Source organism: Centroberyx gerrardi, chromosome 3 (genome assembly GCF_048128805.1).
Source record: "Centroberyx gerrardi isolate f3 chromosome 3, fCenGer3.hap1.cur.20231027, whole genome shotgun sequence".
Taxonomy (NCBI): domain Eukaryota; kingdom Metazoa; phylum Chordata; class Actinopteri; order Beryciformes; family Berycidae; genus Centroberyx; species Centroberyx gerrardi.
Genome location: NC_135999.1, coordinates 9,395,961 through 9,417,870, shown reverse-complemented (window position 1 = coordinate 9,417,870; position 21,910 = coordinate 9,395,961). Strand labels below are relative to the sequence as shown.

The following is a 21,910-nucleotide window of genomic DNA, read 5'->3' as shown; positions in this document are numbered from 1 at the left end:
GTGGGGTCTGGGGACCACCAGGGGTCCTTATTTCATTTACAAGAAGTTAACCCAATTACGGAATTTAGAAGAATGACAAAATCATATCTAATAATAAAAACATTCTCAGATTTGGATCAGAAAAAATCTCATCAAATGGGGGTCCGTGGCCTAAATTAAGGTCCTTGATATGAAAAAGGTTGAGAATCACTGATCTAGGCCCCAGGGCAGTACTTTGTTGGCCATCTTCTTTTTCACTACAGGTGTCTAGCAGGGTCTTGCTCATTGTTCTGTGATGCAAAGCACCCTATAGTACTAAATGTGTTTTATCTACTGAACAGTGTAAAAGATGCAGACATTTTTCCACAAATGAGATGCGGCTTGTGGATTTTACATACTTCACTGTCCAGTGTAAACTATATTAAACTCCTGATACATATTTCAAAAGAATCTTTATTGTTCTAATGACACAGACAACTCTTAGTTACATCTGTAATGGACAGTATAAAAACACTTGATAAAGAAAATATACAACAGAAGTTTAGCACCAGGAACTTCAACTGAGGGGTATGTTTTTTTCGTCACAAGACTGAGCCACCCCCCCTCCCCTGTGTTGAAATGGCAACCATAATGACATACACACAAGGGTAGTCAGGCACACAAGACACACTACAGGTGTAGGTTTTGACCCATAGACAGACATCTTGGATCTACTTGCCCTCTAAATGGAAGGCAGGAAAACAATATTGATCCAAGATTAGTGTTTACCGATCAACTCTGGCCCTGTCTAGCACATGGTTGGATAGCAAAAGAGGAGTAGGCCTAGTTGAGCCCCGGTGGAGGTAGGCTTCTCTTACTGCACTTAAGGACAACAGGAACTCTTAGGAAAACCTTACAACAGCAATACATCTCCCACCTGCATTTTAACAGTGAATAATGTCTGGACATTTTTAATAAAATGATTATGACTATTAATAAGAATCGGTTGTTCATGTTTCTTTCTGGGGAATGAAGCAGGTGGGAATATATGGGATGTTCCTATAGCAATGTCCTTGGGGATCACAATACATGGCTATAGCAACACAACTGAAGTATGACACATCCCAGGCCATCAGTACTTGTGACAGTTGCAGTTCAATAACATCCATTCATCTGTCAGCAATAACATAATTATCTCATATTGATAGATCATCTGGGTTTGTATTGCACCTAATAGATTCTCTAGTTTTACAGTAGGGGATGGTAGTGGGACTCTGGATGTGCAAAATATGGGGGTGGATTGGGTGTAGTGGGATTAATAATCTCAGATGGAATAGTGCAACAGGTAAATCTGACATTGAATTAATGCTTTGGGTGAAAACAGGAAGAAGACAATCACATAAAGATACCCTTGTTTAAAAACAAGACAGATCCCACAAACCAACACATCAATGAGAATCTACATTCTACAACTGCATAATGCCATTTTCTTCACCATCTTAACATACCTCTCAGCACATCGAGGGGTGTAAGGGTAAAACTATAATCATTTACAGCGTGTACGTTTGTGCTAATGGTGGTTCAGAGCTGAGGCTTGTAAATGTTTGAAATTATACTTAAAAAGAAATAACAGCATAAAATATTTGGTCTTGGGAAAGGCCGATGGCCACTGTGGTTCCATACACAACTTTATAGTCATGGCCCATACACAGATACGGTTTAGGGTAAGGAGTTTTTCCTGACCTATTGATCAGGACCTGGTTGCGCCAATGGATCTCTTCATTCCAAGTATGTTTTTGTCCACTGGTTTACAATGGAACAGTGATCTTAGAATCAAAGATCGATATGGGAAACAAGGCCCGGATCATCTTTGTAGTCAAATTTTAACAAGCTTTCCATTATTTCTCAAATTCGCATAAAAAAAAGAATTGAGTGTTAACAAATTATTATATCCCCAAGCTGGAATCAAAACAGTGCCACTGTCAGTGTGGGTCACTGTTTGTGTAAATTTGAAAACAGACACTTGCCTTGTAAGTGATGTTATGGAGTTGTGCATCTGTGGTGTAGGCAGTGACTGAAAGCATACTTAAAAAAAACAAAACAAAACTTGTTACTGGTTCCAGGTTGAGCCTTTAAGGCCCATGACTTGAAGGAATTGTCTGGAAAAGGTCCTGGCCCTAATAATGAGGTATGTTTGAGGGAGATGGCGCTGTCCTTATGCAGTCAAGCTTTGTCCTTCATTCAAAACGGCCATTCTGACAGGGCTCACTGTATAAGCACTTATCCCATTAAACCTGTTTGACGTGATGATTTGATCTACTATACATGTTCAAACAGAGAGAAAGGCAAGTTGACATTAAAAAAGACAAACAATCTGTACATACATATCCACGGACTTGAGCTCGTTAAAAATAGTGCAACCTCAAGCTTTTGTTAAGTTAGACTGCTACATAATTGCTGAGTGTAAGACTGGACCATAGTGGGATGGTTCAGTCTACGTGGTCAGCTGAATGTCCAAAGGCACCACGTTTAACCACAGTCTCTTTCCCAGGATGGAGGAGGCTTCATGCTTCATTTAGTTTTCTGTCAGATAGAAAAGAAAGAAAGCAAAAGTTGACTTGGTAGTGATTTGAAACTGAAGACTGATAAAAGACGATCACTTTAGTGAGGTTCAAAAATAGGAGCAGGGTAGTTACCAAACACAAAGTCACACCATCTTGGCCCGGTTAGGCCCCTCACTCGCGATTGTCTCAACATTTTCGCAGGTGGTGGTTGTGGTGGTTCAGTGGACACAACCCCAGGACTTTTATATTTGCCTTTTTGCCTCCCTACCGGCACCTCATCCTGCTCCTGGCTTGATTTTGTTGCAGAACTTGTCAGCTCTTTAGAGGCAGTTCTCCTTTTCCTGCTCCTTTTCCTCTCAGTTTTCACAGCTTTAACAACCCCTACCAGCTCTCCCTCCCTCCCTGCAAAGCGGTAGGCAGAAGGTGACCCATCATCCAGTGTCACGGTACAGGAGTCCCACTCTTCCTCTTCAGTTGACTCGTTGTCTGGGGAGTTGATTTTCCTCAGAAACACCCGGCATTCCTTCAGTGTCTCAGGACTCCAGGCTTTAGAGCTGAGTCTGTGCTCTTTGGGTACATCCATAGGCTCCTGAGTTTGGTCAGCAGAGCTGGTGGTACAACTGTTCTCCAAGTCAAATAACTGATCTGTTGCTGATCTAGAAAATGCTTTATGTCTTGCTTGTAGTCCAGTGACGACATGACCATTTAAACTACTTGCAGCTAATCTCCATTTTAATTCCTTCCGATTGTTCCTCTGCCTTTTTGGCCACTTCTCCCTTTCTTTCCGTGTTAGGAACCTTGCCCTTGCCCTTAGTAGAGTGGTTGGGTACTTGCCAAGAGCTCTGCCTCTCCACCATGGGGCTCCTTGATTGAGCCTGCCTGGTGCAAACCTGGGAGTGAAAAGTCGTCGTTTGATTTTATCTGTTGATAATGATACCTTGTTTCTGTTCCTCAGCCTTTCCTGGGCTTGCTGGTAATGGCAGGGACTCTTTGGCACAGTTTTGGCAAACTTCTTGATGTGTTTACGGAGTCGCTCTGCCTGGGGACTAGGACAGACACTTCCTTTGTTGGCAGAACGAGGGTAGTGCATGAGTTCATAAGGATTTCGGGAGCTTGCCTTCTTGACAATGGCCAGAGACTGGGTCTCTGTGGTCTGCATAAACCAAGAGCAAAGCTGTTGCATGCTACAAGAGCTTGGTTTGTTAGGAGGGCAGTCAAACAGCATTCGAACCACAGAGGAATGTCTTGACTTCTTGGTAAATGAGCTGTTTCCTTTAGTACCCAATCTAGATTTAAAGGATGTTTCTTCCTGGTTCTCGACAGCATCTGAGACCCAGGTGTCAGAGACCAGTCGTATTCGCCTGGCAAGCTCCTGGTTTAAGGTCTTTTCCTCAGCTGATGCTGCCCACCACCTTAGTGTCTCTCTTGGTGGAAAGATGGAGTCTACTGACACCCCTGCCATTTGGCTCAGATCCTGACAGATGCGCTTCCTCTCCTGTCCAAATAGCCGTCTTTTCTCCCCTGAGGTTTCTACACCAGCCTGAGCCTCCTCCTGCTTCCTTTCATTGCTAGCCTTGTTTAGCAGAAGCTTTTTAGAGCGCCGCAACAGAGCTGTGCTATGGCTGTATGACCTGGAGGTGGAGGTGGCAACAGAGTGCAGCAGGTAGATTGAGGGCTTCCTCACCCTCACTGAGTGACGCACTGCTACAGGGCGATCTGAGTATTTGTCTCTACATTCACCCCTTGTTTCTATCCTTCCCTGTGTTTGACTACAATCACTGCTTGTTTGACGATTGATTGTCCAGGGCTCTTTGGCAGATTTGAATATTGGTAGGAGTGCTTTCTTATGACTTAATGTTTCTAGAGACTGCCTAGCGTCCCTATTCATCTGAATTTTGCGTTGCCTAGGAGATACTGTGGTTACAGTGACTGAGATTCCAGAGATTTTAACTTTTGCAGGTCTCCCTGGTTTCCTTATGGGTACAGCACCATCAAGCTTCTGACATTTGATGTTACTGCTGGAATGAGGGGCAGACTCTTTCACAGGTCTGACCAAGTTCAACTCTGACCATTCTGTTGAAGCAGCTTTGATAGTACCGGAACTGGTCTGAGAGTTCGGTGTTAAACTGCTTAAGTCACTGTTTTGGCCCATTGCTTGCCAAGCGTCATGGAGTTCTGTTTGCAGCTGGTCAAAGCCCTCAGACACCATTCGTTTGTTTCTCCTTGATCGCCCATACACTACTGTTATTTTGAGGTTCTTGTTTGCATTCTCCTCCATGTCAGATCCTGAAACAGCATTTGCATTTTCTGCATTTGCCCCAATTACCGAATCAAGAGCCTTCTGCTTACGTGGTCGACCAATTGGCCTCTTCACTTTCTTCTCCAGCTGTGGTCCCAGCTTCTTGGGCCGGCCTGGACGCCTTTTTGGAGGAGTGGTTTCATGGAAAGATAGTAAGTCACCTGGTGATCTCTGGTTTTCAGTTCCAGCTGCACGCTTAGGTGGAGTACCTTCTCCTGATCTTCTGGCACCTACTTTAGGCGATGACGAAGCTGACTTGGGTGGTGAAGAAGCAGACTTGGTTGGTGTCGAGGCAGATTTGGCAGGCGAGGTAGCAGACTTTAGTGGTGAAGAAACAGATTTAATTTTTGAAGTGGCAGACTCAGTACCCTGGCTTTTGTTCTTTTCAGGAGTCCCTGCCCATGAAGACTCCTCACATGGGTCAAATGGTTCCTCTGCTTGTCCACTAGAACCAGAGGCTGCCGACTTGAGGCTATATATAACTCCTTCCTTATCCATCACTTGTGACACATACATGAGTTTGATTGGGCTAATGTATTGGATCTGGGAGTTGGGAAGGTTCTGAGCACAAGTGGCAGAACTATTAGAGCTGGTGACACCCAAATTTAAGGGGTTTCGGGGAGTTCTAGAAGCTGTTTTTGACTCTGACTCCTGTAGTTTTTTTGGAGATGATCTTAGCCTTCCGTAAGGCCTGGCGGCACAGTCTCTGACATCTCTCCTATTCTGTGAGCTGTGCTTAGTAGGACTCTTCTCTGTGGCAGCCAAAGTGAATGGAAAGACCTGGTTTTGATCTTTAGACTCCATGTAAGATGTTCCAAATTGTTCTTTAGGTGTTGATTGCAAGGCAAGCTCCCCTGTGGGCTCAGGTGAGGATAGAGGGGCTTCTTCTCTTGATTCAAGCTGGATGTCCTTAACATCTGGATTTTTGGAGAAGTCATCCAAGGTGCTAGATTCCAAAACCTTGTCTTTTAATGCTTTCTGGTTGAAGATGCTCTCAGAGAAACAAGCAACAAAGTACATCTTCCTGGGCTCTGTGACATAGGAGGAGAACCGTTGTGGCGGGACTATATTTCTCCTAGATTTCCTTGCCTGCCTGGAGTGGCTTGACTGAGACGGAAAGCTGGACTTCTTCCTCCCTCTAACCGGCCTGTGGTAAGCCTTACCTCTGTTTGGTGTATTATCACCATCAGAGCTTTGACCTGATGGTGCTTCCTCTTGGTTCCTATCATTTCCAAAATTGCTACCCTCACCATCTATTTCACAGGCCCTACTACACTGTGTCACTGAGGTTGTAGTCATTGTCACTGTCTGTGACTGTAGGCCCTCTCCTTTTAAGCCTCGGATGTAATACTTGCTCTGCAGCTCAGTGGTGGATATTTGGGTATCTGGGGCAATTTGCTCTTTTTCCTCTGAGGCTATCTCCCTTTCTCTCTCCTCTGCTTTAATTGTCTCAATTTCCTCTGTAACTATAACTGCCTGTATCTCTTCTTTTACTTCATCCCTCTCCCTTTCTGCAGTGAGCATGTTCCCCTCTCCCTCCCTAACCCTTTCAATCTCTGCATCCTCTATTCCTTTCTCCATCCTAGGTTCTTCACTGATTTTACCCTCTTCCTTTCCTGTCATACTCTCCATTTCTCTGTCTTCAGTGATACTGCTGTTTCCAGCCATCACACTTTCCATCCCTACTTCCTCTCTGATTATGTCCATCTCCAGTTTTGGACCAAGACCTTTCATTTCTTGGATCTCCATTTCTCTTTCAGACTCCTCTTTAACTGGAGTTGTGTCTGATGAGGAGCTTGATGTAGGTGAGGTAACATTATTGCCATCTTTCAATCTACCTCTCTTTGTTAGTGCCCCCTTTCTCCTACAATATGGCGGGTCATACATGGCAAGCTCCCGTTTAATTTGTAAGGTGTGTCTTCGGGTTGAGGCATGATCAGCGGGTGTTGCCATAGCAGCAAGCACCTCCTGTCGCCGGCGGGAGCGGGTATTCGGTGACTTGGCCTCATTGTTGTCATGGCGGTGAAACAGCTCACTGAGGTTGTAGTCACTGTCACTGCCTGTGTGAAGCACTGTGGTGATGATTTCACTCAGATGGGCATCAGCGTGAAACTGCAGGGTCTGATTGGCTGAGGGAGACAGAGGTTGCTCTTTTTCAATGGTGTGAATGGCTGAGGAAGTCAGGGGTGGGTCCTTCTCCAGAGGTCTGATTGTCTCCAGTTTCTCGCTGAAACGATCAACAACATCCTGCAGTAAACTCCCGCTTGGGTTCTGCTCTGCTTGACGACTACTTGGAGTCCTACACTCCAACTGCTCTTCTGTGGTTGCATCCAAATTTACTTCCTGGTGACTTGCATCCATAAGACGATCTTTAACCATTACTGGGAGGGACAGGCCAGCTCCCTCCTCATGTCTATGGTGAAGGAGGGAGGGTGGCTTTTCCTCAGTTTTCCTATTGATGTCTGAGGGGATAGGAGAAAGTGGGGGAGGAGAAGGGCTCTGCTCTCTCTTCAGGACAGGACAAGGAGGATCCCCATCTCCACTCCCTCCCTCTACTGTGTTCCTGACCTGAGCGAGACAGGCATGGTTTGAATAACAGGGACATGAGTGTGGGTTGTGATGGTTACAGCAGATTGATGAGGCAGGGCATAAACTGGAGGAAGAGCACAGTGAGGGGGATTGGGATAACGAAGGAGAGGATCCAAAAGAACAGACCACGTTGTCAATACGACCTACAGCCAGGCTTTGGCAGGAAATGCAGTGGAGGCTCTTGAGGCAAAAAACAGGGTAGGCTGCCACCCTGCAGCTCTGCACACAGCAACAGCCTGAGCCCTGAGGAGCTTTGCCTTTACAGTCACTGAAAGGGTAGTGATGGACGCTACAATTAGACTTTGAGTCTGCTGGATGGTACAGGGTGCTACTGTGACCTTGATGATCACAGTCGATAAGAGGGTAGTGAGGGCTGCTGCTATGGGGTTTACATTCACTAAATGGGAATGGAGGGGTAACATTATCCTCTGGTGTTACCCCACAGTGACAGCAGGGAGAGTCAGTCTGACCGACAGGTCTGTGATGGAGGAAAGACAGCAAACGTTCCTGGTGTGCCAGCTTTAGGATTTGGTAGAGTAGGGAACGGTGTGCTGGGCACAGTGAGCAGAGGACAGCTTCCAGTGCAGAGTTCTGTCCACATTGAGTCTCCCGCCTCCCTGGATCCCCCAATTCTTCTGTAAAGGTTGGCAACAGGAAGCTAGAGGCAGAAATACAAAGATAGGAGTTAAGAGGGTTTATTCATAAGCAAGCGCCCGTTCAGATAGCATACAACAAATAGGTACTCATGCAGACTAAAAACCAAGACAGGTTCTACATACAACACCCCTGCTATAACCTTCAGATTGCGTTTATTCCATCATACTAAGGTCTTGTGTTTTTACACTTCATCCATATCATGTTTATATTGCTGTATTCCCAGGGCCTGTCTCACAAAGCAAGGTTAGTGGGTTAGCAAGCTAACTTTGGGCTTAACCCTGGCTTTTCAGTCGCACGATGGTAGCTCTCTTTTACATGTACATAACCATGGTAACTAAGGCTGCACACCTAATCTGCTCTTGAACAGGTAATGTTCAGCCTATCGGATCCAAACGTATAAAAAGCCCACGTCTACACCAATCAGCTCTCTGGCACCAATATTCCTAGAAGATCTAGTGGACTTGGGTGCACAGATAGTAAGGAGAGAGGGACCTTTTTTTTTTTCTCTTATGATTTATTAGATCAGAGATAGGCTATAATAAATGTAGCATTGTCAGGCCATTTGCCCACACTGGCTATAAAAGAGGGCTTCTAACAAATAGTAGGTAGGTTACATTGGTTGACTATAGATATGGACAACAAATTAAATTCACTGTGGCATATTAAGTGCCCTGGAATTCTTTCATATGATTCCCGAGAGTGATTTGTGCAATTACTGCACCCATATTCCCCATCACAGCAGCCTTGGGGAACATGAGGCAGACTGAACAGAAAATATTTTTTACAGACTCAATGTGATGACACAATATCTCAATGAAAGTACTGTGCTGTAATGATGGAACAGTGATAAACTTACACATTTTCACTCCAGCAATTTTTCTCCAGCAATCGTCTTTAGTTTTGGCAACATAATGTTATTTTCACTCTTATTTTTTGTATTGCTTTTATTTATTCATAATAGCTTGTTCTTTTCAGGAGAAGAGTATAAATGTTAGCAATCCATTTCTCTTCCTTGCTTCTCACTTTTACAGTCTACGTTGGAATTGTCAGCAGAATGTGCTTGCATAACCCCACAATTATTTATAGTCTATTGCTTTTGTTTTATTTTTTTATTTTATTTTTCATCTAATCTTAAATGTCCAATATTTTACACTTTCCAGTGTTTTATTTTATGTCTTGAGGTCCATTAAAAACTGTTTGTGGTGTCATGTACCAAAAACACTCTGAATCCATTTTTACACGTTCACTTTCCAGCATCTCTCTGAGCCTTACCAAGAACAGGCCGTTTCTGTTAGTGTGTCTTTAAGGGTCATTAATATTAGCGACCCTCTGTCTGACCACAGCGCCGGCAGCTACGGATAGGGAAAACTCTCCGGTAAATAAACAATGGCAACCGCTCAACCACCTTGAAAAAAACACTTTGTTAGCCTATTATTTCTGGTGCTGTAGGAGGACAAATAATAATGAGCGTACCGTTGTGATGCCACAAAGTTACGGAAGTCCAAACGGCTCGTTTAGAGGCTCGGTTTCCTATATGGATTGTGTGGATTAAGTTGTCGACTGTGCGTTTTGATACTTGTACGATGTTTAGATAGCACTTCCAACTCCTTTATAATCAAAGAGGCAAGGGAAATGCCGTTTTCCACAATATGGGACCTTTAAATACGCTGCTCTGTATCTGTCCATGTTGCATGCAATTGGCTATTTGTTACAAACACAAACCCTTGTATGTGAACACACTCATAGCTGGATTGGAAAACCCTGGTTTGAGAAAACACATTAATAACCACCTCTGTGAGACCAGTTAGCCAGGAGTGTCATTGTGAGGTTCTATGAAGCCATTCCTTCAAGTAGGCAATAACAAGAGAAACAAATTGTTGTCTTTAATAAAATGCTATCAATGTCTAAGACCCTAAACCAAAACATTATGTTGGTAAAATGATCATAGGGCAACTGGATATTACAGAACTGCTTTATTGATGAGTTGCTGAAGGCAAACGATAACATTCTGCTGAAAGCAGAAGAGAACGATTGTAGCAACGCTCAAACCAAAGGTAATCATCAACAGCACTCCCACTGACAAACTAACAGGTCAATGAAAAACCAAACAATGTTTCCAATGATTGAATCAACTCAGGTTTGCAAGCAAAATCTTCACTATAAAAGCAAGTCATTGATCTTAATAACATCCATTTGCTGAAGTGCTAAATTTGATATTGGTATTTCCAGGGATGTAAATATCTACTCCAGAACTTGACAGGGTTCAACTGGATTGGGGTTTTTAAGAGTTAAATATTCTGTAGTGTTAATATTTTGAGGTTGGTTTAACGAATCAAAAGATTTAAAAGATCATTTAAATAATTTCATCTTAACATAAGCACTAATCAACCACAATGTTTAGTAAGGGGAGTAAGCTCAGGACAAAATAAATTATATAGGCTAACATTTAAAAGCCTTCATGCAATTGTAGCAATACACGTTTCACATTGCATCAAGTGCCTCATTACAAATCAAGAACTACAACAATCAAACTGGTAAAATCACAGTTCTGAAGCACAATCAATAAATAAGTATGCAGCAACAACAACACAAAACATTTTTCCACAATTAAAAAATGCTTATAAATCATAGTGCAATAATTGATTTATGCATAAATAGCTGATTTCCGTTAAGTCATTTCATAGATTTGTCAGCAGTTCAGACCATAAATAATAAAAGTAGTAGGCCTAATTCAAAAACAAGCCCAGTAACAGTATGGAGGAGTATTACAAGAATATACTGCAATTAAACATAGATGGTGAAATAATGATATTTTTTCTCCAAGGTAATTAGGCTCGTTAATAAACTGGCCTATTGATATAAATAGCAGATAATTCCCAGAGTAAAGACAACATGCTGGACTTTGCGGTAGCCCCAGAGACAGGCACTGGTGTACTGTTATGAGTAGAGACATTCAGTGTTTGTTTAGTTGCCAAGGTTACAAGGTTCAAATGCCACTGAATCTGAAAAAAGCTTAAAAAAAAGAAAGAAAAAAGAAAAGCTTTACTGCTAGCTTTTAAACTACAAAGAACATACACATAGATAAACAACAAGGACAAATACATAGCTAAGAACATGGCATATCTCCTGCAAATGCCACAGGGCAGAGTTCATAATTTACCCTTTTCTTTTTTTTTTATTCTTTCATACTCAGTCAAATGGCTGACTGACTGTATAATAGTTTAACTGACGAAGTTTAAGGGTTGTTGATGGTGGTGACTTTACACTTAGGTGGTGTTCCTTGAGAGAGAAAGAGCTCATAAGTGTTCCTTGAGTAAGAAAGAGCTCATACCCCAGCATATTCAGTATAAATTACAATATGGAGGCTTAGATGTGAAACCAGACATTGGGCTATAGGCAGGCAATAAGATAAGTTCAGAGAGGTATATGTGGCAACGAGGTTAGAGAGACAGGCAGGCTGACATCACAGCAAGATAAACTGAAGCAGCTTTGTGTGGGTAACCCTGAACTGCTGCTTTGGTAGTAGCACTGTTAATGGAATAGGCCCATCTGAGAGTCAGAAATGAGTGTAGAGACAACTTTTAGCATTTTCCCAGACACAGACAAGGTAGCCTGTTAGCCTTGCATTGACTCAAGTCATTTTCATACTGCCAACTTTCCACCAAAATCTTAATCTACAATAACCTCCAGTAGCCTACACGATCACTTATCGATAACATTTAACCCTATCCATAACTAAAATGTTATGTTATGTTAAACCTGTCTTAAGCTTCACACCTTACATTGTATGTGACCATGGAATCACATTAATTACGTTCATTGAAATAATCTTGTGAGTTCTAGCTACGTTTCTTTGTGCCTGGGAAACGGTCCCATAGAGTTGTAAGCAGCAGTCATGTATGAGGTTGACAGTAATACAGCTACAGTAGCAGAGTTAGTAAATATCCATCTGTGATATAAAAAAAAAACAGCTTTTACAAACAATACACATACACAATAACACACCATTCCCAAGCTTATCAGTGCACATTTTTCAGACATGCTGCACAGTTGCATTCCAACTACACCCAATACAATGTTCAGACTAGCTTTCACAAATATAGAGGGAAAAAATGTGGACACAAAATGGCTTTCTTAAGCTAATCTCTTTAACACAAAATCTCCAAATGAAGATGTAGCCACCAGAGCAGTTTACACTGTTAAAACTTAATCCATCTCCCTGTTTACAGAAGTGTCCAACAATAGCAATGAGTTTATAATCTGTTATAATGGCTCTAAGTCACTTCATTAGCCTGGGTAAAGCTACCCAGAGAGAAAGAGAAAGTTGCAAATGACAATCATCAACGCTCCAGTAACAAGGAGCTATAAGAATTAATCAAACCTGAATAACCTAACAGCCAGAGAACATGAGAGTCACACTTCATTTCTTAGCTCTGAGGATTCCATAACTGTGTTTCTCACCCTTGATCCTAGGGACCCAATTGGACAATGGTCAGTGTCAGATTCATTCTTCCAAGCAAAGAGTCTGACTCTTGACAACCAAAAATACATTGATAACCAGAGCCAACTTCTCCATTACCTGGAGGCCTGTAAGGTTTTTTGTTAGCGACTGAAATTTAATCAAAGCCCAGGACCAAGACTGAGAAACACAGCTGAAAGTATGACTATCACATTACAGACACATAGTTAAAAGACCTGAATAGTAATCTATTTTTTTTAAAAAGGCATGTGTTGTGTTTAAACAAGTGTCTCCAGAAAACATTTATCCTGTGAGAGGTGATGAGTTCAAGTGTTGAGGAGTTCTAGAGGCGTTTCGTGGTCTAGAACCCCTTTGCGGCAGCAGCTGAGTCGATAGTCCCTGAGTTAGTGGAACCAGTCATGGTACCAGAACCAGACGAGTTGGACGAACAAGAGTTGGCAGGTTTTTTCTTCGGCGGGTTCTTGAGTGTTCCGGAGCGCTCTTTGACTTTGTACTCCAGTGTGCTGTGGGGCACCCCATAAACCCCCTGGGCCTTGGACACGCTCATGCGACCTCCCATCACCATGGTGATGGCCTCCTCCAGCAGTTCGTGGTCGTACTGGCGGTATCTCCCACGCTTCTTCCTCGGCTGTTTGTCCTTGTCCCGGCGGTCTGCCCCCTCCTCAGAATCATCCAGCGAGGACCCGCGTTGGCCCAGGCGATGAGGTGAATGGTTGGCCCCACCCATGTAGGCATCTGGTAAGAAAGGAGGTCTGAGTTTGAAGAGAGCTGAAGGTCTAGCAGCAGCGGTGGGTGTCACAGAATTGGTAGTACCCTCCGTTGATGAGGTGTGGTGATGCAGGGTTTCAGCCACGCTGTAATTCTCAGCTAGGCTTGACCTGTTGTGGTCAGACATGGAACGGACCTGAGGGATACGCAGGGGGGCGGGGGGCTCCAGGCTGGGAGTGGGGCTTGATGGGGGCTGGAGAGCATCCCTGATCTGGGGAAAAGAGAGAGAGACAGTCTTCTGTAGACCACTCGGTTGAGGAAAGGTCAGGGAGGATGAAGGGAAACGAATGTCTCCATTTTCCTCTACAGCTCCTCCAATTTCTGCCCGCTCGGCCCACGCTGCCACCTTCTGGAGGACCAGACGAGCCTCACCGCCCAGCATGGATGACATCACACTGTATGATGTCACTTCCTCCCTGAAATCTCCACTTCCTGGTGCAAGGTGGCGGAGCAGCCCCAGCCTTCCCTCGGCCCAGCCCTCCAGGCCTCGTCTCAGGGTGTGAAGGGGTATCCCATAAAGCAGTGCGGCCCGCTGTTCTTGCAGCCTCCCTGAGCGTACGTCCTTCAAGGCCTTGGACAGCAGCCCCTCAGACAGCTCCCAGCTCCTCTCAACGTACTCCTCCTTCTGCCTGCGCTGCCTCCTAGGGATGGGAGGACCAAACAGCAGGGTCAGGATGGAGGTGATGGAGGGGGTTTGGTTTTGGCATAGGGGGGAGAGAGGGGGCAGAGCGAGGGGTCCACTCCTTTATGCCTTGTGTTGGTAACATCACTGCGTCTCTTATGTTTCATGTCTGTCTGTTTTCAGTCTGTTTCTGGACCCTCATTCACACACGCTGCTGTGTGTTTCATGCACACACATTCTTTGTGTGTAGCAAAGCCTCTTCACGTCCAGGTGGGACAGTCTGTGAATGGCTGTGGTTACTTTGGCACTCACACACAACCCCTGTAGCTTTGTGATATTCTTCAGTGAGGGTCCTACGTGCTTGAGGGTTGAGTAATCAGACTCATCATTACAGGATCAGTAAAAAAGGAGGTAAAATCGTTGTGAGGTACTCCAATGTTCTCCTCATTGTACAATCCTGAGTTGCTGGCAAATGTTACATTACTGTGCCGTTGCTGTGACGTTACCGCTCAAGAGATAAAAGAGTCAACCCCATAGAATCAAAACACCAGACACAAGCTAGACCAAACCTCTGAATGACTAACAACTGACTGGACCAAAGCGCTGCTTGGACAACCCAGTATGCATATCATTCAGGCCAGAGTTAATCAGTTGGCTTAAATCCAAGCAGCACTGATAAAGATGACTGTTGTGCAACACAAGACAATACAGATGCTAACCATCCAACCTTAGCCATGCCATACATTAGAAAGAAAATGCAGCAGACAATAGTACTCAGAAGTGGGAGTTTCCACACTACTAGTTAAAACCTCCAGTTTTAACTAGTAGTAATGATAGGGTTTCCTCGTGCATTTTCGGTCAAGGTCGAATACTACTTAAAAGACAATTCCAGTGTGATTGGAGTTTTTGTTCACTTCCTGCGTTCCCTTACTGTTTTATATCACTGTAGATCGTTTTCCAGTGCTTTTATCACATTGAGATATTGGCCATTTTTCTTTAATCTTAGTTGTTTTTTATAGTAAATATTTTGAAACAAATGTCGTCTAAGGTACTTGTACGGTATGAAAGATATAGCAAAACTGATTTTAAAATATCTTGCATCATGGCGCATGTATGTAAAGACTGTCACAATAATAACACAATAGGTCCCCCAAAAAATTAAATTTGGTCATCACCTATTTACTCTCATATCAGTCGAAACACGGGTGCAGTTTGTATTTCAACATAACACACAGCGAGTTTGCTAGCGCTGCTCCGTATCAGCCTTCTCCAAAAGAACTAAAGTGGCCGGGTCCAGGTTCTTTAAGAGTTCCAAAAAGGGCAACAAATGACCATAAAATTACTCCAAAAAGCATAATCCAAATGTTTTGAAGCCAAACGATTGCAAAGTCCAACATTTACCTCATTATCTCCTAGATTTTCCTCACTTGCTGAGCTCTGGTCACCCTACAGCGGTCTGGTGGAAGAGTCTTGCTGCCTTCGTGTGCTCCTCATAAGCGAGTTTTAAAGTCATAAATACAACTCGTTGTGTTTACTTGTGTGACTTTTTAGTCAGAAATAACAAACTGGACCCTGAAACAAAAGTCGTTTTCTTTTGGTGACTATTTTAGAAACCAAGTGGTACAGAGCTACTTTGCACTGCAATGGCAGAATGAAGAGGGGAACATTTACATCAGTTTTGAAATTGACATTTCAATAATTGATAGCTTATTGGCTAAAAGTTGTTGTATATTTGTGGTAAAAAAGGTGAAATAGAGTGAAAATGTCATATCGGCATCTTGGGTACCATGTAACATTCTACTTTTCTATTTGAATTTACTACTTTATTGGGTTGTTCAGCATTTAAAGGCAACATCTGCTTGCTACTGCTGTTCTGCACTACACCAACTGTCACATCTAGGAGACGGGGTAAATATTGGATTTTTGGACCCACAGTGCAAGTTTGGAGTTTGTGGTCATTGGTCATATGGTTATGGTTTTTACCCTTTTTGGAACTCTAAAGAACCAGGACCCAGCCACTTAAGTTCTTTTGGAGAAGGCTCATACGGAGCAGCACTAACAAACTTGCTGTTTTTATGGGGATATACAAACCTGTGTTTCAGCTGATATGACAGTGAGTAGATTATGATCAAATTTTAAATTGTGGGTGAACTATTCCTTTAAAGGCATGGCAAAAACTCACATCATGCTGGAATTGTTAAGTTCATCAACAGAGCATTGCAAAGACCGACAGTAAAATAACACTCACCCTGAGGCTTTGTGATTAGCTGATGGTGATGATGTTGCTGAGCAGGCAGAGTTCCTCTTGGAGAGGTCGAGCACACCGTCTGCCACAGGGAAAAGGGATTAAAACTGGTTAGGGAGCGAGTCCTACCTGAATAAGCCAATGCTTTGGTAGCTTGAGTGAGTGTCAGGCTACATTTACACTACACATTTCAAGTGACACAAATCCATTTTTTACATATCTGATATGTATCTGATTTACTGCTCACAGTTTAAACAGCAAAACAGTTGCATGATATCCGATTTTTTTCAATTCATATGTGGAACTTATCTGTCTAAGCTCGTATGTAATGTGAGTCTAAACGGCAATATCGGAACCACCGCAACATAATGTCAGTGACGACGGAAACATCACTTCCAATCATATCCCGGTCAGCAACGTTGGTTAGCCATCAGTCCACTAGCATCGATAAATATGGAAGAAAGTAGTGGAGCCAAGAAGAAGTGAAATGTCTACTTTCATTGTGGGGGGTGCTTCGGTGCAAGCTAAACTGGAGGGGAGTTACAGAAACAGAATGACATTTGACGACATCTCCGTCGGTATGTTCACTAGAGGTTACCAGGTTACTGTTTAATGCATCTTATTATTGTTCCAGAACAGCGATGACTTCCTTACCTGGCTGAGGTTCCCTCTCTTTCTCCTGGCTGCGGCTCACTGTGAGGTCCAGAGGGGCATCCGACATGTCCGACAGAGGTGAGGAGGTGCCGGTGGTGAGGCCATTCGTGGTGGTGTGGAGGTGGCTCTTGGAGGCGTACTCCATGGCAAACTGATGTATCATTTTCTTCATCAGCTCCTGGGCAACCAGAGGGATGTTGGAGTCACAACCCAAGGGCACATCTAGCGAAGAAGAGACAGATGCAGAACACAATAAAGCTGGATGGACACTCAATTTTCTCTTAGTAACACAATAAACGTAATGGAATCACAATATCTAGTACATCCTGTCATGAAATGCTTTCGTGTTGAAAAAGGCTAGACACACTGGTTCAAGTCTTGACTTGATCTTGACTTATTTGACTAAATCACTTCTTTGTGCTTGCTAAGGTGGTCATGGTGACTACAGCCATGCTAAAGTGTCCCTTTCTTATGACACCAATTTCACACAAATTAACTTCTGCTGTCTTGAGAATTATTTGCTGATAAGTAACTTGGATCAATGGGTCAAAGCAGCAGCCTTGAGTGTGAAGAATCCCTACATTTCTGAGTAGATACCTCACAACAGACCTCTCAGATTGTACCGGTTACTGTTTTGGGTGAATAAGTTCTGTAAAATACAGCACACTGATACTGCATCGTTGGGAGTGTTGCCATCTCCTCCCTTAATAAACAGCCTACTGACGCGACCCTCGCTTCCTCGTGCACATGCACCGTAAAACCCGCTTTGTTCCCCTCAAAGAAGTCAATGCACGGGCATGGACGCGCTCATGAACAGTCTACAGTCAGTCAGCTAGTAATGTTATCCAAAAACTGCTTTCTGGTAAGCCCATATGGAGTAACTCACCTTTCTTGTGGAACACAGCTTGGAGAAACCTGTGAGCTGATTGGCTGCTCTCAGAGAGGGTTGGGGCCTGACAGGGAGAGTAATCAGAGGGGGAGGAGAGGGGGGAGGCGGCTGCGGGTATTTGGTCCTACAAGAAAAAAACACAGAGAATGACATTACTTTACTGATGAATGCAATATCAGAATGTTTATTTTTCCACTCTGGCATATCAGTGCTAGGGGCTGCATGGTTAATCAAGTTAAAACTGAAACTTTGAAACCGTTTGAACATGTGCAATATGCAAACGGCATGCAGCTGCAATTACTTATAATTATTTTGTTTCACACACTATCAACTCAAACTTGTTTGCCTGATCTACGTTTGTTGGACAATCCCACTCCGCAGTGTCCATGCACTAGGCACATCCAAACCTGATGTTGACCCATTAGAGGCCTCCTTACCAGCTGCTAACCAGTTAGTTATGGCTGTCACTTTTTGAATTCAAATTTCGAGTGTGAAGGTGTGTTCAAATTCAAAAATGGAGCCTGGTTATTTAAAATGGGTAGTATTTGTGCTTATTTGTTCTGGTGTCCCTGATTAAAATGATCACTCCCCTAAAGTAACTTTTAGGTGGCATTATTACACTGCAAGGCGATGCACTGTCAAATTTTACCTCCTGTATGTTACGCATGGGTAAAGCGTAGTGGAAGAACTAGCTTAAGCCCAGCTCCACAAGTTATAACCAAATTATCTGTAAATTAAGCTTTGGCTTGTTGTTAACGGAATGGTTTGCAACAGGAAAACATGAAAATCACTCTGGGTTACTGCTATTCTTGCTGCATCACTTCAAAATGGGGGAAATTAGTGTGCTGCTGAAAGACTAATCTCCACACACCGCACCTTAGAACCACCTCGTGAAGGCATTTTGGATTTTACTCAGTGGCAAAACCCACAACAACAACAACTTTGAGGAATCACCTGCTAGCTTATCAGCAGAGTAAGGCCAAGCAGCACCACAGCCTCACCTCCCTAAAGTTTTCTCATCACCATTGGCCTTGGGACCCATGCCAGAAGCTCGTAAACAGGCCATAACTGATAAGATGACGCTATTCATATGCAGATATGCAGTCCATCTGCATTATTGAGGGAGAGGGATTAAAGGATCTATTGGAAGAGATATAAAATTCCAAGCCTGACCACAGTCTCCAAAAACATAGTAAAGCTGCACGACACTACTTGTGATAAGGACCGTATTGAGGGATAAAACCATCTCTCTGACGGACCTCTTTGTCGATGGATGCCTATGTGACTGTCACAGCTCATTATATGTCAGAACCCTGGGGGCTCATTGACTATGTTTTGCGCTAAGAGGGAGCCATACAGTGGATCACGCAGCAGACAGCATCGCCAGCACATTACATGACTTCACCATCTGAGCTTTGCACCTCACATTTTGGAAAACCACAAAATGCACACTGCCAGGTCAAATTCAACACCAGATCATGCCTTATAGCATAGCACTTAACTTTTAGAAAGTGCTTTATAAATAACGATTAATAATATTGTGTTTATTAGAGATACTGCTAATGAAAATATTTTGAGTTATTCAAGTTCATTTTTGTTATCCATTTCATACTGTTCATGCCATGACAGCTTTATTTTAGGTGCTTGGGACAAAGCACCTCAGTAAGAGCGGGGTTTGTGTGTTTGTCCGTGCTGGCAGAGTCTGTGGGTGTCTGTGAGGATGTATGCACAGGATTACGTCCAATGAGACGCTGGATGGCGTTGAGATTGGCCGTGCAAGTATACTTACTGTTGCTTTATGCCATTCCAATAATGCATAACCCCGAGCACCTAAAATTTGCAAGCGTACTTGTTGTATAACAGCCGTTCTTCAGTGCTTTAGCCAGTTATGTTTGAAAATAACATAAGTGGTCAGAGATATTATGATACTGGAATTCATCCTAATGATATATTTCCAGTACACCGGTGATCCATCCTCAGCTCCTTATAAGAGATCTTAACTGTAATGTTTATTATATCGCAATTACAATATTACCAAAAATAATGATTTTTGCCCATATTGTGCAGCTCTATTCAGTGTGCCTCACTCAGCAATGTCAAGTAAATGCCATAACGTGCGTTTGCGAAGCGGTGGAGTTTTAAATGGTGTAAACATCTCATGTGCTGAACTTAATACCAGTGTAAAATGTTTGCAAACAATTTCATTATTAAAATTGTCAGAGCCGGACTGGTTTTTACTTGGCTGGCCCAAAGGCAACATTATCTTGACTCCATATCTTACACTGAGTTTATCCAGGGGAAGGCTGCAGAACGAACAGTAAGAGCAGCTCGCTTCCACTGACCAGTCATCCACCTCTTCGGGTTCACAGTCTGAAAGACACAATTACACACAAGCAGGTGTAAATACATTCAGGTGTGGTTACTTACGGGTCAAACTCTGGTGGGTTATGGATCAAATAGCCTCTAACACATGCTACACAATAAGAAACGTGAGATGCAGCAAAAATATGCTCCAGATTGCATCACTACATATCACTGTCATACCAAGAGAGCAGATTTTTTACTTGATGTCACCCATCCACAAAGTCAGACACACATTAATGGGTAAATGCTACAGTCTCACGCTGCAATCACTACACAGGCATTAAACAGAGAGAACAGGGTTTCCACATACTGAGCACACTCATGGATGCATTGACAAAAACCCACCATCAAATATGTTGAGGTCTCTAAGCAGCATTGGGCCATAGATTCCCTCCAGAATGCTTTCAAACCCTGCAAAACAATGAACAAACACGTTAATATTTCTGCACCGATTTTGACAAAAAAATATGCAACATGTATCACGCTTGATACGCATGTCATCCATCCGCGCGCGCACACACAATGCGGAGCAATTTTTAAGTACCAAATTAGATCGACCAGTTTTGACAGTTCAACTGTCAATCTGTCAAACAGCCCAGCACCCAAAGCATGTAAACTGTTGTCAGTTTGAGGTAGACACTTAACACTAACCTAGCTTCTAATGCAGAGTCGTTATAATCTGTTGGTAAACAATAACAAACGATAAACATGGCTCCGCTGATTGACAGAACGTGATGTTGTGTTTAGTTTGATGTTACTTTGGTTTTTCGCTAGGGCCGCGAAGAAATCCAGCCAACTTTGGCGAGCAAACCAACTGACTGAGCCTGAGCATAAAACGATGTTCAAAATAGAAAAATGGTCACGTGGGCAACCGTTACCGAAGGCCGTTGAAATAGCTAGATGCTTTTCTCAAATTATGCTGGCAACATTAGCCGATCTAACGTTACCATCCCCTCCCCCAAATAACGTTAACGGTAATCTTAACTGGCTTGATAGCTCAGGCTTAGCATAGCCAACGTCTGTCACCTGACGTTTACTAATCTAACGTTGTAGTTAGCTACAGTTCATATTATTACTTTACATACAAATGGTAAGATAAGAAACGGGAGTTCATTCTCTCCGTCACTGTATGGCAGGATCAAAAGCCAGCCTCGGTGAGCGGCTCAGAGGGGACAAAGAAAACGGGCCAACTCAAATGGCTAGATAGCCAGTTAGCAAATGTTAGCCTGCCAGTTTAGCCGGCTAAAGCTGGCAACATCCAGTGCCAGGCTACTAGCTGGCTAAATTAGTTAGCTCATTTTAGCTAACGTTAGCTATCTAGCTAGAGGCAGCGACCCCGTTGTTACTGGGCGAATCACTTTCAAGCCCGTGATTTCTTCTTAGAATCGTCAGAAATAACAACCCGCATGAGTCTTACCAACGCAGTGTATCAGTTTGTGCCGCCAAGAATCGAGTTCCCGCCTGAACCCTTTCCTCTCTGCCGTGCATTTGGAGCTACGGCACTGTGCAGCCGCCATTGTCCGTCCTCCTTCCCCCCTACTCTCCCTCTCTCTGCTGAACGTCACCAGCAAGGAGGTTACCAGTGCTGCCAAGCTGCAGGTGCCATGATCCAGCCAGCCGCTAGGGGGCGCTGTACGGCCAAAACCTACAGGGAGTGCGAGAGTTTGGACGAGATACCAGCGGCTGCATGTAGGTTAATTGACGTTTATTCCCACTATTTATTTTTTACCCCCACACAAAATCTCTCCAAACCTTTGGAGAGATGCTGTTTATTCTGTGTATTTTGTTATGTTCCTTTTGTTATAAACATCTTCATCTTTG

The 21,910-nt window shown here is 43.4% G+C and overlaps 2 protein-coding genes across 2 annotated transcripts; both read right to left on the bottom strand.

The window, feature by feature from the left end:
- Positions 1-414: 414 nt before the first annotated feature.
- LOC139930119 (uncharacterized) lies at positions 415-7,200 on the bottom strand. The gene is made up of 2 exons (XM_071923211.2): positions 2,655-7,200; positions 415-2,541 (listed from the first exon to the last, which is right to left on the bottom strand). Exons 1-2 carry the CDS (start codon positions 7,198-7,200, stop codon positions 2,534-2,536), a joined length of 4,554 nt encoding a protein of 1,517 aa, XP_071779312.2. The 3' UTR covers positions 415-2,533.
- Positions 7,201-10,025: 2,825 nt separating this feature from the next.
- On the bottom strand, positions 10,026-21,621 carry LOC139930104 (ligand-dependent nuclear receptor corepressor-like protein). The gene is made up of 7 exons (XM_071923196.2): positions 21,507-21,621; positions 20,435-20,500; positions 20,007-20,095; positions 17,723-17,849; positions 16,837-17,058; positions 16,186-16,264; positions 10,026-13,956 (listed from the first exon to the last, which is right to left on the bottom strand). The coding sequence occupies exons 1-7, from the start codon at positions 21,604-21,606 to the stop codon at positions 12,888-12,890; spliced, it is 1,752 nt and encodes a 583-aa protein (XP_071779297.1). The 5' UTR covers positions 21,607-21,621; the 3' UTR covers positions 10,026-12,887.
- Positions 21,622-21,910: the final 289 nt, after the last annotated feature.

Coding starts and splice junctions, on each gene's coding strand:
- LOC139930119 (XM_071923211.2), bottom strand. CDS start 7,200: ATGGTTAAAGATCGTCTTATGGATGCAAGTCACCAGGAAGTAAATTTG.
- LOC139930104 (XM_071923196.2), bottom strand. CDS start 21,606: ATGGCGGCTGCACAGTGCCGTAGCTCCAAATGCACGGCAGAGAGGAAA. Junction 20,096..20,434: donor AGACCTCAACATATTTGATG/GTGGGTTTTTGT, acceptor TGTGTCTTTCAG/ACTGTGAACCCGAAGAGGTG. Junction 13,957..16,185: donor GCTAATCACAAAGCCTCAGG/GTGAGTGTTATT, acceptor TCCCATCCCTAG/GAGGCAGCGCAGGCAGAAGG.